Source organism: Strix uralensis, chromosome 14 (genome assembly GCF_047716275.1).
Source record: "Strix uralensis isolate ZFMK-TIS-50842 chromosome 14, bStrUra1, whole genome shotgun sequence".
Taxonomy (NCBI): domain Eukaryota; kingdom Metazoa; phylum Chordata; class Aves; order Strigiformes; family Strigidae; genus Strix; species Strix uralensis.
Genome location: NC_133985.1, coordinates 23,806,417 through 23,820,288, shown reverse-complemented (window position 1 = coordinate 23,820,288; position 13,872 = coordinate 23,806,417). Strand labels below are relative to the sequence as shown.

Genomic DNA, 13,872 nt, shown 5'->3' with positions numbered 1-13,872 from the left:
CATTTTAAGAGATATTCCTATTGCTCTTTTAAAAAGACAACAGTGGCTTGAATTTGAGCCATATAATACAGAGCAGAACTCTGATAAATCTTAAATCGTGACTTAAAAAAAGTTAACATTAATTCAGAGCCTTGGATAAAACCTGATGAGAATTAAGTGATTTCAGATTGCGTGGTGGTTTTGATTAGCACTGCAGACCGATTGGAAAAAACATTTTACTCACATCCTAAAGCAAAATGGCAAGTAAATATCCAAAGATAAGAAAGCCAGAATGCTACGTTATCCTATTATTTCTGTACTCATCCCAACAAAATGGGTATATACTGAACGTATTTTGAATGACAACTTCTAGAAAAACAAATTGGATAGGACTAGAATTACAAGATTGTAATTTTGAGCCTTTAACATTTATATGGAAAAAAATTTATCTTTTTAAATATTGGAAAGCACACATTACACATTGCCGTATTCTCAGTAAGTGACTTTTAAATCCACAATTTGAAAAATGAAAATTTACACTAAGACACACGTACACGCACACCAACATGCGAGCACAATCATGTCACTGTACATGTGGAAGTAGGAAAAACAAAAATCCACACACAAGAAACTAATAAGTATGGGCATGAAGAGATTCACAGTTATTACAGAACTCAATGATTACAGAAAACTGTACTAGATTTTTCGTATAAAATAAGCTAACACTAACAGTTATGTGGGAAAACTATTTCCTGGCCAAATATGATATTTGCATTTATACTGGTTTTGAAAATAAAGTATATATATTCATTCAATTGGGGAAGCAAATAAATAAATAAAAGATAAACAACAACATTCACTACCATGCCAACTTACAGACAAAACGAACTAAGATGGTTTTGAAAATTACCGGTCTTGGTGGTAGCGACTGTCTTTACATACGGGCAGCTGACTATTTGCATCATTGCTACACCTGTAAAAGGGACAAGCAAGCATGTTGGAAAGCTGCCATTGCATGTCGGCTACCACTGGGGGTCTGGACGCTACAGATTCCCTGCTACAATTTGGAATGCCATTTCCAGCTGGCAAAGAGAAAGCCTCCCGGCAAGAAAATGTGAATTATTCTTGCTCCAACATTTTATGCCAGATCAAACATAAAACTAATTTTAAGCTGCAGCAACAGTTTCTGCCTACATTAAATCAGCTGTTTAGCAAATTATTGGGATGTCATTAAAAAGAAAAAAGGTATTTCAATGAAGACTCAGGGGTTTAAGTTCATCCAAGGGGGGACTCGGCTCTTCTTGCAGGGCAGGACCACGGGAAAATATTCTACTAACGGTGCTGTTTTCCACTGACAGCCTTTGCTCAGACAGATCCGTCAGGGAGCAGCAACAAAGTGAAACCAACAGTCTTTGCTATTTTCAGTCTGCTGCGGCATTTAGAAAGCAGTGGTAAGAGAAGGGCAGACTTAAACTAGTCAGACTAGCGAGGCGTAGCAGGGTGAAAGCCAAGTTCAACCCAGAGGGAAAGCTGAGGTTATGAGGGTCATTACGGAAAGGCTGGAGGCAGAAGAAGGTGGGGGGGAAAGAAATAAAAGCACCGAAGCTGCAAACAGAGGTACACAAAGCTGCACTAGGTCAGTTGCAGCAAACATTTTCTTTATTTTTCATTATCAGGAACGTCACGAGCGGAAAAATGCTCTAAAAGCAGCATAACTAGCCCTCAAAAAGGTAGCATCATGCACTGTTCTGCTCTCCAGCTCATTAAGAAATGACATAGAAAGGCCACGAAGAGGAAAGCATCTCAACCTCTTCAATTAGACACTAAATTCAGTAGGAAGTTGGTCAGGGGTAAGGGGAACGCATCTCCAAAAACCTTCATTTTAGGGTATAGAAGGAAACTACAGAAGTTCTCTCTACACTGGTCCAGTCAGGACACTCAGAAACTGAAATACTTCAGAAACTTCCTCTTAAATGGTTTCAATTCCATCACCTGATGTTGGAAATCCTCCAGCACAAAGTGAAATTAAACCCCTGTGTTTATAACCAAAGTAATTTTGATTTTTCTTGTTTAGAGATATAGTATGAAAAGCATACAAAAATATTGCTAATTTATTTTAAAAATTATTTTTGAGAAGACAGAATTGTAATGTTCTTTAATAATTTCAGTAAAAGAATCCAAAACTAGTTTTATAAAAAAAAAAGTATGAATTGAGACACAAAAACATTGACTCAAACAGCACTGAATGAAGTGTTTGTCTAAATTTTTTTTGGGGGGGTGAAGGGTGGTGTTGTTTCATGTTATGTACTTGAAAATGAATCTGAAAATTCGTTTTGTTAAGGAAGTTACAGCATGTCTTAAAACTGGGTCAGTATAAATAATGCCATCTGCGGGATCACTGAAATTAGAGGTACTGCAGCGCAGATAAGACTTAGCAAATACCCAACTGTTTCCTCTGCCAAGTTCATTCTCAAACACACAACTAACTTTTAATGTATGAATTAAGAGAAAGCAGACTTACTTTTTAAGATCTGAGATTATGAGATATCACTAATCAACTCTTCCATTGTTCCGTCTTACTACAGTATAATACAGAGATTAATTTTGCAATCACTTGACAGCAGTATTGTTCAGCTCTGCCTGTAACCTGAAAGCAATCTGGCTGATGCTGTATCTAGTGCTGAAAGCCCCAAACATCTACACATTAAAACTTCATAAGCCGTTCTGAATTCACCATATACTGCCATGAAGTAATTTTGACTTCTCTTTTGTTTCTTGTTGCTGTAAAATATTTTAAAGGTTTCCTTTTCTTCTACTGTGTTTATAAACCATTACAACCAACTCAGGACAGAATCAGCTGAAAGAAGTAAACTGATTTTATTCTGTGATCAGGCAAAACGACAAATTTGACTCATTAGTGGAAGCACACACTTCACTGCTAGCTATCCCCTCTTGCGGTTATGGGTTCCACCCAAAAGGCTCATCTCACTGTGAGAACAGGAGAAGCCAGATCTAAGACTTGATACCAGGAAAGTTCTGAAAAAAAAAAAAAAATTTTAAAAAATTACTTGAAGAAGATTGATGTTCTTGCTCTGTCTTTCCTTCTGTATTGCAGTACTCGCAAAACTTTGACTGAAAGCTTACAAAAAACCCCAACCCAAGCACACACCCCAGTGATTCTGTTTTCACTGGCACTCCTCTCCACTGCTTTGACCACCCACATTTAACCTGACAGGTCACACCCCAGCAGATGATTACATCCTTCAAAGCACGCAGGGACCCTCCAGTAGGGACCCTCCACGCTACACTGATCCCTTGCTGGCAGTGTCAGAAATTGCAGGTAAGAATATTCAGCTGACCATCTTGAAGGCTTAACCCTTTCTATTGTTCTTCCAAACCTCACAAATATACAGACATCAGAATCCTCCCTCTATCCTTTATCCATTTTTTGTTCAGTCTTGACTATCATGTTCAGCATCGTATTTGTTTCCTGTCTTAAAACAATGAGTACTACACTGCCATTTCCTTTTTGAGCAAATTACAGATTAAAGTTGCTCCGCCCAGTTATTTTAGAAGACTATCCTAAAAGCAGAGGTAACTAAAAGTTGGTCCTCTCTTGTAGTTAGTAGAACTAATACCCGTTTTAACTACTTTGATGCTTATATCCTTCAAAGAAGTGTTCTAAAGGATTACTTGTCATCCAGCCAGTTTGATGGAAGGCAAAGGCCCCCCTTCACATGTACTGGATTGTTCCAAGACCTCAGGAAAGACGTCACCTCACTCAGCTTGTACAGGCTCAAAAATAGGGGGATGCTGCTCAGAGCTGCTTCTTTGTAAATGTTAATCAGAAACTAACTTGTAACCAGTCTGCAATTGCAAACCTTCCTTTGCAACAGAAAATCATCAGCTCTTGGTATACATTTAGTGCTACTGCACACTGAAAAAACATTAATTACTTTTGTACTAGCAGAGGAACTCAGCTGTATCTGTGCAAACTGAAGCATGGTATTTAAGCCAGGAGTGGTTTTAGAGACCTCCTAGGAGGGCCTCTGCAGCGATTACAAACAGCAGTTGAGTCCAAAATTTTGCCAGCCTAACATGACTTCCTTAAGTATCTAAATATTTTATAAAAACTTAAGAAAATATAGTTTACCCAGGAGTCAGTGGGCTGCCACCTAAGATTTCTTCTCCATGGTCTTTACATCTAAAGCCTAGGAATAATACCCTTGCATCTTGAACACCTTCATTATGGCCCCCACTTTAATGCATTCCCATCACACCTGACAGCTGCAAACCAAGAGAACTGGAAACACCAATCATCATTCAGAGGTAATGCATTTGAATGGGCATTTTTCCTGCTCATAAGTATGTTATTTTCTTTTAATTTCTTTCAGCTATAATACACGTCCTAACAAATATTTATGCACAAGACTTAAGGTCTAAATCAAGCAAGTAGAAAAAAAATTATAGCAATATTGCAATTAGTAAAATATAGTGCTATAATATTCTGAGTCACATAAGGATTCTGTCCAGAAGCTCACTTTTTTTAAAATAGGATGACAAGATAGACAAGTGCCATGAGACTAAGAAGTGTTTAGTGCAATTTTCCTATCACCTAAAAGAAAAGGTTTACATGTTTAAATGCAGCTGTTTTCCAATATATATACACCAAAGAACTAGAGGTTAAAAAGATTGACGTTCTTTGTTAATTAAAAAGTCTGTCTGCTAACCCTGAATTCTTTCAAAAATACTCTGAGTGGAGAGGATTCAGGCAAGTTCCGTACACAGTGGACACATGAGTGCAAACAAATTGACAACATGGACATGTAGCGGACAAGACAATTACAGTTTGCCAATTTACCTGGAAGTGGAATAGGCATGCCAGGAAGGGGGACACGAAATGGAGGTACCATTACTGGTGGAAAAGCAGGAATTGCTGCAGTTGGTTGAGGTACTGCATGAGGAACTGCAGGAGGCAATGTCTGTGGGACTGGCTGGGGTACAGTCTGCACAGGTGTAGCAGAAGGAGCAGAGGTTGAAACACTGACTGATGGTGTGGCAACTGAAACACCCGAACTCGGGGTCTGGTCTTGTGTGGTAGGTGCTGATAAAAAAAAACAAAGAACACCTTGTATCTTAGACACTACAATATATTTGCTGCAAACATACTGGCTCTCTGTTTCCCAACAGACGTTATATAAGCAGATATGCTTAGGTATAATCAGCAGGAAGACACTCTTGGACAAAAAACTTTGTCTTCTCTGTAACATTAAATATTCACAAAGTCAAGTTCAAATTTTCCTTGTCCCATTCTTTACACCTAACAAGTCTCTATAGCAGTAGCAAGGGTGTATCGAAGGACAAATACAGCCCAAAATGAAATTCTACTCTGTATCCCTGTTCAGAAAAATAGAAAGGGAATATTACAGAGAGTTTCAAAGGGAAAAGGGTTGTTCTTATGCTAAAGGAACACAGGTTCTGCTTTTTAACAAGCAGCATGTGTGTGACAACAGTCTGTAAAACTATGTTATTAAGTTGTAATCCAAGAATGGAAAAAGGTCAATAAAAAATCATGTGTAAATAAGCAAGGAAAAGGAAGTACTTTTGCTCAGAAGCTGCAAGAACTTTCTTGGTCTTCAGTGCCTCCCAGTGGGAAAATACACTACTAGCATTGAATTCCATAATCCTTGCAACATGACTGAAACCAGCACTTAACCCAGAATAAATAGTGCTACGTATCAAAGCACTGGCAAACAGGAGCTGGAGACGTGACTGATTCAACTCATTGACCAGCCTTGAGAATTTACACTGTAAAATTTGGTGGAGGGGAAGAGGAACTGTTGTAAAAATGAACTAATTGAAAAAAACCTACAAAAAAGCCACACCAACTTATGACCATATTATATATGGGCATACTGTGCATTTTCTTCAGTGTTTAACGACTACCAGAAGCATTCCCAATAACATACCAGTACTAGCACATTTAAATAAAGACTTTTTGATCTGATGTTAAGTGTTTCAGAAAGGGTGAAAGTTCTTAGCACTGCCTAAAATTTAGGGAAACAGAGCAGACAGTCAGTATGTGATTTGTTTTAAGACCTAAGTCAAATAGGTACCAGACAAGAATGAAGCTCAGCCAGAAGTCCTTTTTTTTTTTTTCCAGGCCAAGTTTGAGAGTTATAAAATTATAAATGATAGAATTTTATCACCTAGGCACAGACACCAACAGTAACAGTTCTTGAAAGCAAAGACAAAGTGTAGCAGGTAGAACAGATAGAAGTGGAACAGATTCGATATTAGGAAATCTTGTTTCAGAGAAGGTGCATAAAGTGCTATTCCACACACAGGATCAGTTCTCCAAAGCCTGGCATTAGGCCAGAAGCTAACATTCACCTCCTACCTGATTCTCATTACTCAGCAAAATAGTTAGACCAGACCATATTTCAACAAGGCAGCTGAACACAGTACTAAGTTACCTGTCAAATTAAGTAAGAGCCCTAAAATGCTTTGAGCGGTACAAAATTATTTGCTACCCTGAAGATCTGTCCTCCCTCCAGTGTTAACTGAAAGCAGAAGTTGAGGGTCACCTCCCTTTCACACACAGATCTCTAAAGTTTGCATTAAATGGTGAGTCAAGCTTGACTTGCCTCACCTGTTACAGGAAAAGGATGAAGCAATTCCAGTAGATGCAACTATACACTACAACTAGAGTCAGAACAGGTCAGCAATCGCCCATCATCTGCAGACTCTTTGGCCTGACTCAGTGCACACGTTTTTGCCAGCACAGCTACAACACCCAAGACTGCCAGACAACAGGACTGGGGATCAGCACAGCCGCCGTGCTCTCGCAGCCCTTGTGAGGCCAGCGACACCAGCCAAAGCGCTCCGTCGCAGGCGTGCCCTGCTTGGCCAGGCCAGGTGACCTTAGGGTTTGCTGTTCACACGCTCGTGCAAACAGATCTGTGCTACACAACACACGCCTCTGTACAGATGCTCTGCACTAGATGCCATAGTGTAACTCACACTACTCCTATTATATGCAGATACCACGTACAAACATGCAGTATGTGCATGCTGCGTAAATTCAGACCCCTTTTCTCTTGAGGTTCCCTCAGTTGGAAAACCCTTAAAAGCAAGGGCTCAGCCCATGTAAACAGCAATTATCTTCAGGCTATTATTCAAAGGTCATGAGTGAACAATAATGGCTCTAAGGACTTTCTTTTTCCTCTTTTGTGCAACTCTAACAAATGGGAACTTATGAGGCTTAGTCAGAAGAATAATGCTAATAAAAGTAATACACCAGAAGCAGCTCTATTCTGCAATCAGCCAATTCTGCACAGCCCAGGAGCAGCACTCAAAGATCCAGCCTCTTCAAGCAACAGATGCCATTTTGGAAACAAAGCAGAAATTGCTACAACTAGAATTCCTACCTCAGATTAACTTTTCTTGTGAAATACTTAAAAAAACCCAATTTAGCTTTATCTACAGTCAAAAGAAAATGGATGCATAATAGCTTTGAGATGATGCGATAACAGCAGAAGAAAAATATACAAAGACCTAAAGAAAAAGGGTTGCATGCTGATCTAGTATTATTATCCTGAAGTAACTCAGACTGCGGGGGAAAAAAAAAGAAAAAAGAAAAAAAGGTTCACATGCAAAGTTCTTCTAGATTAAATACTGCACTTTAAACTCATACTCCACTTTCTGTTGAAACAACCTCCTCCTGGATACCAAGTTTTTGCTGCAGCAATTCCCCAAAGCAGTACCCCACCACCTGCTCCCCACCATCGCAAAGGTTGAGAAGCCCGCAGTTACTCACTGGAAATCGTCTGTGAAACGGAAGTGGCTGTGGTTGTGGTAGCGGTTGTGGAGGACTGAGTACTCGAGGATGTGGATGGAGAGGCCACAGATGCAGGACTACTGGTGGTTGGTGTGGAGGCACCTACTGCTTGGGCCTGGGCTTGTGCCTGGGCCTGGGCTTGGGCAGCCAGCATCGGCGTCAGCTCCGACTGCTGGATAACTTTGACCCCGTCTGGCTTAGTCCACGCTGACTCACGTGTACGCGCGTTATAGAAATAGACCTACAATTGAAGAATGGCACCATCAAACCACTGCTGATCTGGAGGAGGAGGTTTATAAATGACCAAGTTCCTGCTGTTTTAAAAACAATTAGTAAGAGGATAGACAAGAGGGTAGGATTCTACCACAGTGCCAGACTGCGTATGACAACGCGTTTACACCCACTACTTCGCTCTTTCTGGTAACTGCCTTACCTTGCCATCTGGAGTTTTGTTTTCTACCCAGATTTCTTCAGCTGGGGGCATGGCTGGTGTTCCAGGGGCAGTGACAGGCGGCATTCCTGGAGGGAACATCATACCGGGAGGTGGTGGCATGCTACCCATGGGAGGAGGCATAAATGGTGGTCTCTAAAGGCATATAATAACAATAATGATGATAATAATAATAATAATACAATTTTCAAGCAGAGTTTTCCTTTATTAGAGCACCAACAGACAGTACAACTATAGGAAGGTTAACTCTGGCAGCCTCGAGAGCTTCTTTAACAATCTAAAGCTACCAGCTCAGAGAGTGCGCTCCCTGACCAGCCACCACCTACGGCAGAACACCTGCATAAGCATTTAACTGCTGAGACACTAACGTAAATGCAAAGCATCAGAAAAAAGTGGCATGAAAAGAAGTGGGGTGACAGAAAACTCCTCTCCTGAAAAGGAGAAAATATCCCAATGCAGTAAAGAGAAAGAATGAAAGAATTGTTCCTGAATAACTGCCACTCACGACATCCCCAGCTGGGAATCAAATACACTACTAAACGGTTACACAATGATCCTCCCAGTGAAGAAATACAAAAAAATCAAAAGTAAGGACCAAATTTATTGGCATAGCAGAGCAGCGGATTTCATTACAATCCATTCTACTTCTTGCTTTCCCATTAACTAAAATTCTAACTAGCTCCAATTATTAAAAAAAAGAAAAATATCAAATTACATTTTCGTTATTGCATCATCGTAAGAAATCCGGAACTGCCCTGCACACCATCATTACCTGAAAGCCCAAACGCCTGCTTTCTAATTCAAAGTACATTAAGTTCTTTTATTTTACTTATTTATTTGGACTGTTCTGAAGTTTCCTGTGCGTAACAAGTACAGTGAATACTTCCCTATAAAAAAGACAGTCGACAAAACCCAGCAAGTTCTTTAACTCACTCTGCATACACCTACAACTGACCTAATTATCTCCATCACTCCCGTTCTAATTGAACTTGTGATTCAAAAGGTTTCCTCTTCAGAGAGGCAGTGCCAAGACAGCTCACGGGTAAAGCCCTTTGGGTGCTGCGCTCAGAGCTGACAGGCTGGGTGAGAGGCGCAGGGGCAGCGAGCCTGGGGTGCTGCTGAACCCGGGATGTGTGCGGGGAATCCCGTGTCACGGGGACGGGGCGGCTCGGTGTGCCACAACGCAAACACCGAGGGCTGCAGTCCCACCCTTGGCGGTTTCCAGCATGTGCCATGCCCTTGGTTTCTGCCTGCATTTGGCTTCTTTTAGAAGTACTCCCCAGATCAAAATTTCTGCCGTAAGAGTGATACTTTAAACCGCTTTCTGAACTCACGTACCTACTCTGATTTTTGTTAAATGCTATTATAAAGGAAGTCAAGAGTACATGGACAGAATTCAAAACAAACAAAAAGGCCATTAAAGTAACTACAGTCTTTCTTTGCCTCCTTATTTCTTCTCCACAGCTCCTCCAGCTGGCCACAAGATGATCTTTCTCTTTACTGCTCTACAACCTGTAAAAAGAATCCAGCAGAGTTCACTTTTTACCTTCTATTGCTGCTTTCCCCCAAAAAAGGCGTTAGACCGCCCCAGGGCGGTCCTGGGAGCGAGGAGGGGATGCCAGGTGCCCAGTCAGGGCATCCCGAATGCCCTTCGGCTCCGTTCTGAGCGCACCCTCTCCTCCATTTCAACCGCAGCACCTTTCAACATCGTGTCTCCCCGTGCACCAGTGGCAGAGTGAGAAGCTAAAAACCAACATTCGGTGGGAAGCAGAGCACGGGGCTGACATGAAAGACTCAGACGTGCTTGGTGCATGGATTCCACACATGGTAAGGAGTTGTAGCAGACGTGCTCACTGCATGGCATGATAAAGCTGCTGTGATGTAACAGCTGAGAGCTGAAGCACATTCAGAATATAATTCAAACACATAAATCAAGGAGATAGCAGCAGCTAGGCTTGGGGCTTCAAATTAACTCTGGCTGATTCTTGAAACTGCAAGAAACAAGATCCTCTTCATTGCTTCAGGAGCTTTCAAGGTAGCACATGGGCACATGAACACTAACACCAAGAGGGAAAATGGGAGCACAAAGCACCAGAAGAAAGGCACAGTAGGTGGAAATAGTCTTACATAAACTTAAGCTGAGCATGAAAACATACCATAGAACAACGCCCCTGGTACTGAAGGAAAGGAAAAGATGGCAGTCAGCGAGGTGAGTGGGGCTCTTTACACCCCTCAAACCTACTGTTTCAGTCTTCAGCTCCACAGGACTTTTGTTCAGCTGAGAACATTTCAATGAAATGAACAGCTGCTTCACACCTCCCTGAACAGCCCGAGTTCTAACAACACACAGAGAGAAAACTGCTATGGAAAACGTGCACCGGTTTCTTCTTGAACTCTTGTGCTCAGCATGATGACAGCACACAAAAATCAGACTACAGTTTGATGTTCATTTATTTTAGATTAAGTCCAGCTTAAGTCCCTGTTCCTGCTCTCACCACTCCCTTGCCTCCTCCCGCAGCGCTCCCCCATTTCACACGCAGCTCTCTGCGGAGCCATACAGGGACCCGATCCACGGTACGGGTATGTGGAAAAAAGCCCCCAGAGCCCTGCTGACAAAAACCATAGGCAAAGCAAAGCCTAAAATGCCAAGGAGTAACCCATGTCAGCATCTTCTCTCTCCATCTTGCCCGCATGCCTACATTTTAAAATAAATTTCACAGCACTAAAGTTTTTACTGTTTTATTACAAATAGTGGATTTAAACCATTATTTATAAACCACATAGTACTGTTCACCTCCTTGCAGGCCCACACAGTGATTACACTGCCCCAACAGCACTACACTCCTACAGTGCTATTAAAACAATACATTTCTTATTCACAAACGTGTTGTACCTTTCAAACAGTACGAGTCTCTGAAAAGTAGACAAAAAAACTTAAACATACATCACCATGAAATGCAGACAGAAATCTACCTTACTTGAGCCCAACAGGCTCAGGCTATCCCTGTAGGTGCTAGAATGCTCCAAATTAAAAAAAACAAACACAAAGAAACGCCAACAAACCAAAGACAACAACAAAAAAGGTAAAGAGCATTCTCCCTCTGCCAAGAGTAAACTTATGTCAGCACAAGGGCCACCTGCAGCTGCTCCAGGCAAACACCGAGCCCACTCTTCCATTTGTTTCCAGATGTTAACTTTTCCTTTGTCAGTGTGTTGACAATTTTGGGTGCGTTAGGAACCACGCGCCCTCCTGAAGCAAAACACGCCTGCCACTGATTATATACCTACTTCTCAGAATTGCTGCCTGCCCACCTAACCAATCCCTCGGTGATCAGCAATAATAAACCACCAGAGCGACAGCAGGTGTGGCTCGTGCTGGAACCCCACAGGATTCAGCTGCACCTTTGCTGTCGGTCCCTGTGCGTGTCCGTCACTACCTCACTAAGCGAATACGGGCAAAATTAAGATAACCCTGGGAGGCTGACGCGTGCTCCGCGTGCCTGCTTTGACACGTTCAGAAGTCTGAGCATGGCCTTAATCCTGCATTCAGCACGGCCACAGGGCACCAACATGAAGTCAGGTTTCAGCACAGACTCCACTGGTGAGCATGTATTCTGACTGCGTAATTGATTTGTTTAGAACTGCCTCAAGGAGCCTTACACAAGTAGCAGTTACACACCACAGCTATGCATTAGTTTCATAATACCATACGCAAGCCTTATGTTTTCATCGTGTCCTACTGTTTTTCTCATCCATTTTAATGTCTTTCCTCTTATCGTTTCCACACGTGAAAATAAACAAGGAAAATCCCTAAATCCCAACTCAGCAAAACAAGAGAATCCCCGGTTCTTTACCTGTAAATGCGGAGGTCCCATTGGTGGAGGGATCCCTCCTGGAGGTGGCATCGGAGGCATGTTTGGATCAAAGGGAGGACGTCCAAAAGGGGGGCGAGGTGGTGGAGGAGGACCTCGCATCATACCAAAAGGCGGAGGTGGTCGCATGAGAGGCGGTGGGCCTCTCATGACTGCGTTTGGTGGGGGAGCTGGGCCACGGAATCTCAGTGCTTGCTGCTGAGCCATTCTGTGGATAAGGCCAAAGGGAAACAACGTTCATTTCCATTTGCTGTTTGGCTGTAGGAAAATCAGTTCTTACGATAAACAGGGAAAAACCCTAATAAAAATCAAAAGGGTGTGGAAAAAATGCCAAGTTTGAATAAACAAAGTTAAGCGTGCCACTACTTCAATAGTTTCCTCCCCTTCACAGCTCAAGTTTGTTAGTCCTCAACTGTTAATTTTTACTCATGGAAATGAATAACCTAGAGCTGGGATCGGGGTAGGCAGGCATTGCGGAAGCGCATCCAGATCTGCCAAAGCTCCTTCAACACGACCTGCGGCTCTGACTCCTGTCTGCATGTACATCCTAGACTTCTCAAGCAGCGGCTGTCAATCGTGCCGAGGGCTTTAACTGTCCTGTAGCACGAGTGTCCGACAGGACCATCTACATCCCTCACGTTTGTGACCTACGGTAAGGCCTAAACCCGCTGTGCCACCCAACCCTCTACACGGGGAGCCTTTTAAATGTATATATAGAAAAAAACGTTCACCTTTGGAACCAACAAACGCTCTTCTGCTGCTCTCAGGAAAACAATTTTGCCCACCATTTAGTGCCAGTGCAATACCAATGTTGGCATGATGACTCAAAATTGAAAAAAACAAAGGTTATGAGAAGGTGAACGGCAACACACACGCAGCTCAGCGTCCAGAGCGCGCGGGCAGCCCCTGCTCCTGCCGACCCGGGCTGCAAGCGGCGCGCAGAGCGCCAAGGGCAGGCGCTTCCCGGCGGGAGCTGCCCGGGGGACCCCGCCAGGCGCCCCGACCGCCCGCCCGCCGCCGCTCCCCGGCAGCCCGGCTCCACGCCCGAGCGCGGAGCTCGGCGGGCGGCCCCGGCCCGGCGACGAGGGCTCGGCCGCCCCCGCGGGGCCCGTCCCAGCGCCGGCTCCACGCGGGGACAGAAAATGGAGGCGGCGAGGCTATAGCTCCCGCCGGGCTGCCCGCCCCGCCCCGCCGGCCGCGCCCAGGCCCAGGCCCGCTCCCCCGCCACCGCTGGCGGCCGCCCGCCAGGAGCAGGCCGGGCCCGCGGGCCGCGCTACGGGAAGGCCGCGGCGGGCGGGCCGGGCCGGGCCAGGCCGCGGCCCCCGCGAGAGCCCGCGCCCGCCGCCACGCGGTACCTGAGCTCGCTGCCGTACCGCTCCGCCGCCGCCTCCCCCTCGCCGCCGCCAGCCCCCGCGCCGCCGCCGCCGCCGCCCCGCTCCGCCATCGCCGCCTCGCAGCGCCGCCGAGCCCACCCGCTGCCGCTGCCGCCCCGGCCAGGCCCCGCCGCACCCCATTGGCCATCCCCCACGCCCGTCAGCGCGCGCGGGGGCGGGCGCGCCCTGCGATTGGCCGCCGCGCCCGCCGACTTTGAATGGGGGAAGCCAGGCGGGCCGGGATTGGCTGAGCGCGGGCGTCCCGCGCCGCTTGCGGCAGTGGGTCACGTGAGGCGTGACCCGGGGAGAGGAGCGGAACTGACCTCACGTAAGACGGAACAGGCTGCGGGGGGAAAA

The 13,872-nt window shown here is 44.6% G+C and overlaps 1 protein-coding gene across 6 annotated transcripts in view; it reads right to left on the bottom strand.

Annotated features, from left to right (window-relative positions):
• TCERG1 (transcription elongation regulator 1) overlaps positions 1-13,612 on the bottom strand; it is a 33,957-nt gene extending 20,345 nt beyond the window's left edge. For 2 of the 6 annotated variants that reach the window (XM_074884173.1, XM_074884174.1), the window contains exons 1-6: positions 13,498-13,612; positions 12,125-12,350; positions 8,253-8,405; positions 7,799-8,060; positions 4,841-5,083; positions 890-952 (exon numbers count right to left, since the gene is read on the bottom strand). In XM_074884173.1, coding sequence (XP_074740274.1) covers positions 890-952; positions 4,841-5,083; positions 7,799-8,060; positions 8,253-8,405; positions 12,125-12,350; positions 13,498-13,586 — 1,036 coding nt within the window. In that variant the 5' untranslated portion in view covers positions 13,587-13,612. Of the gene's footprint in view, positions 1-889; positions 953-4,840; positions 5,084-7,798; positions 8,061-8,252; positions 8,406-12,124; positions 12,351-12,873; positions 12,966-13,497 lie in introns of all 6 variants that reach the window. The other 4 variants (XM_074884176.1, XM_074884175.1, XM_074884179.1 and 1 more) reach the window with 4 other exon arrangements.
• Between the last annotated feature and the right edge of the window lie 260 nt (positions 13,613-13,872).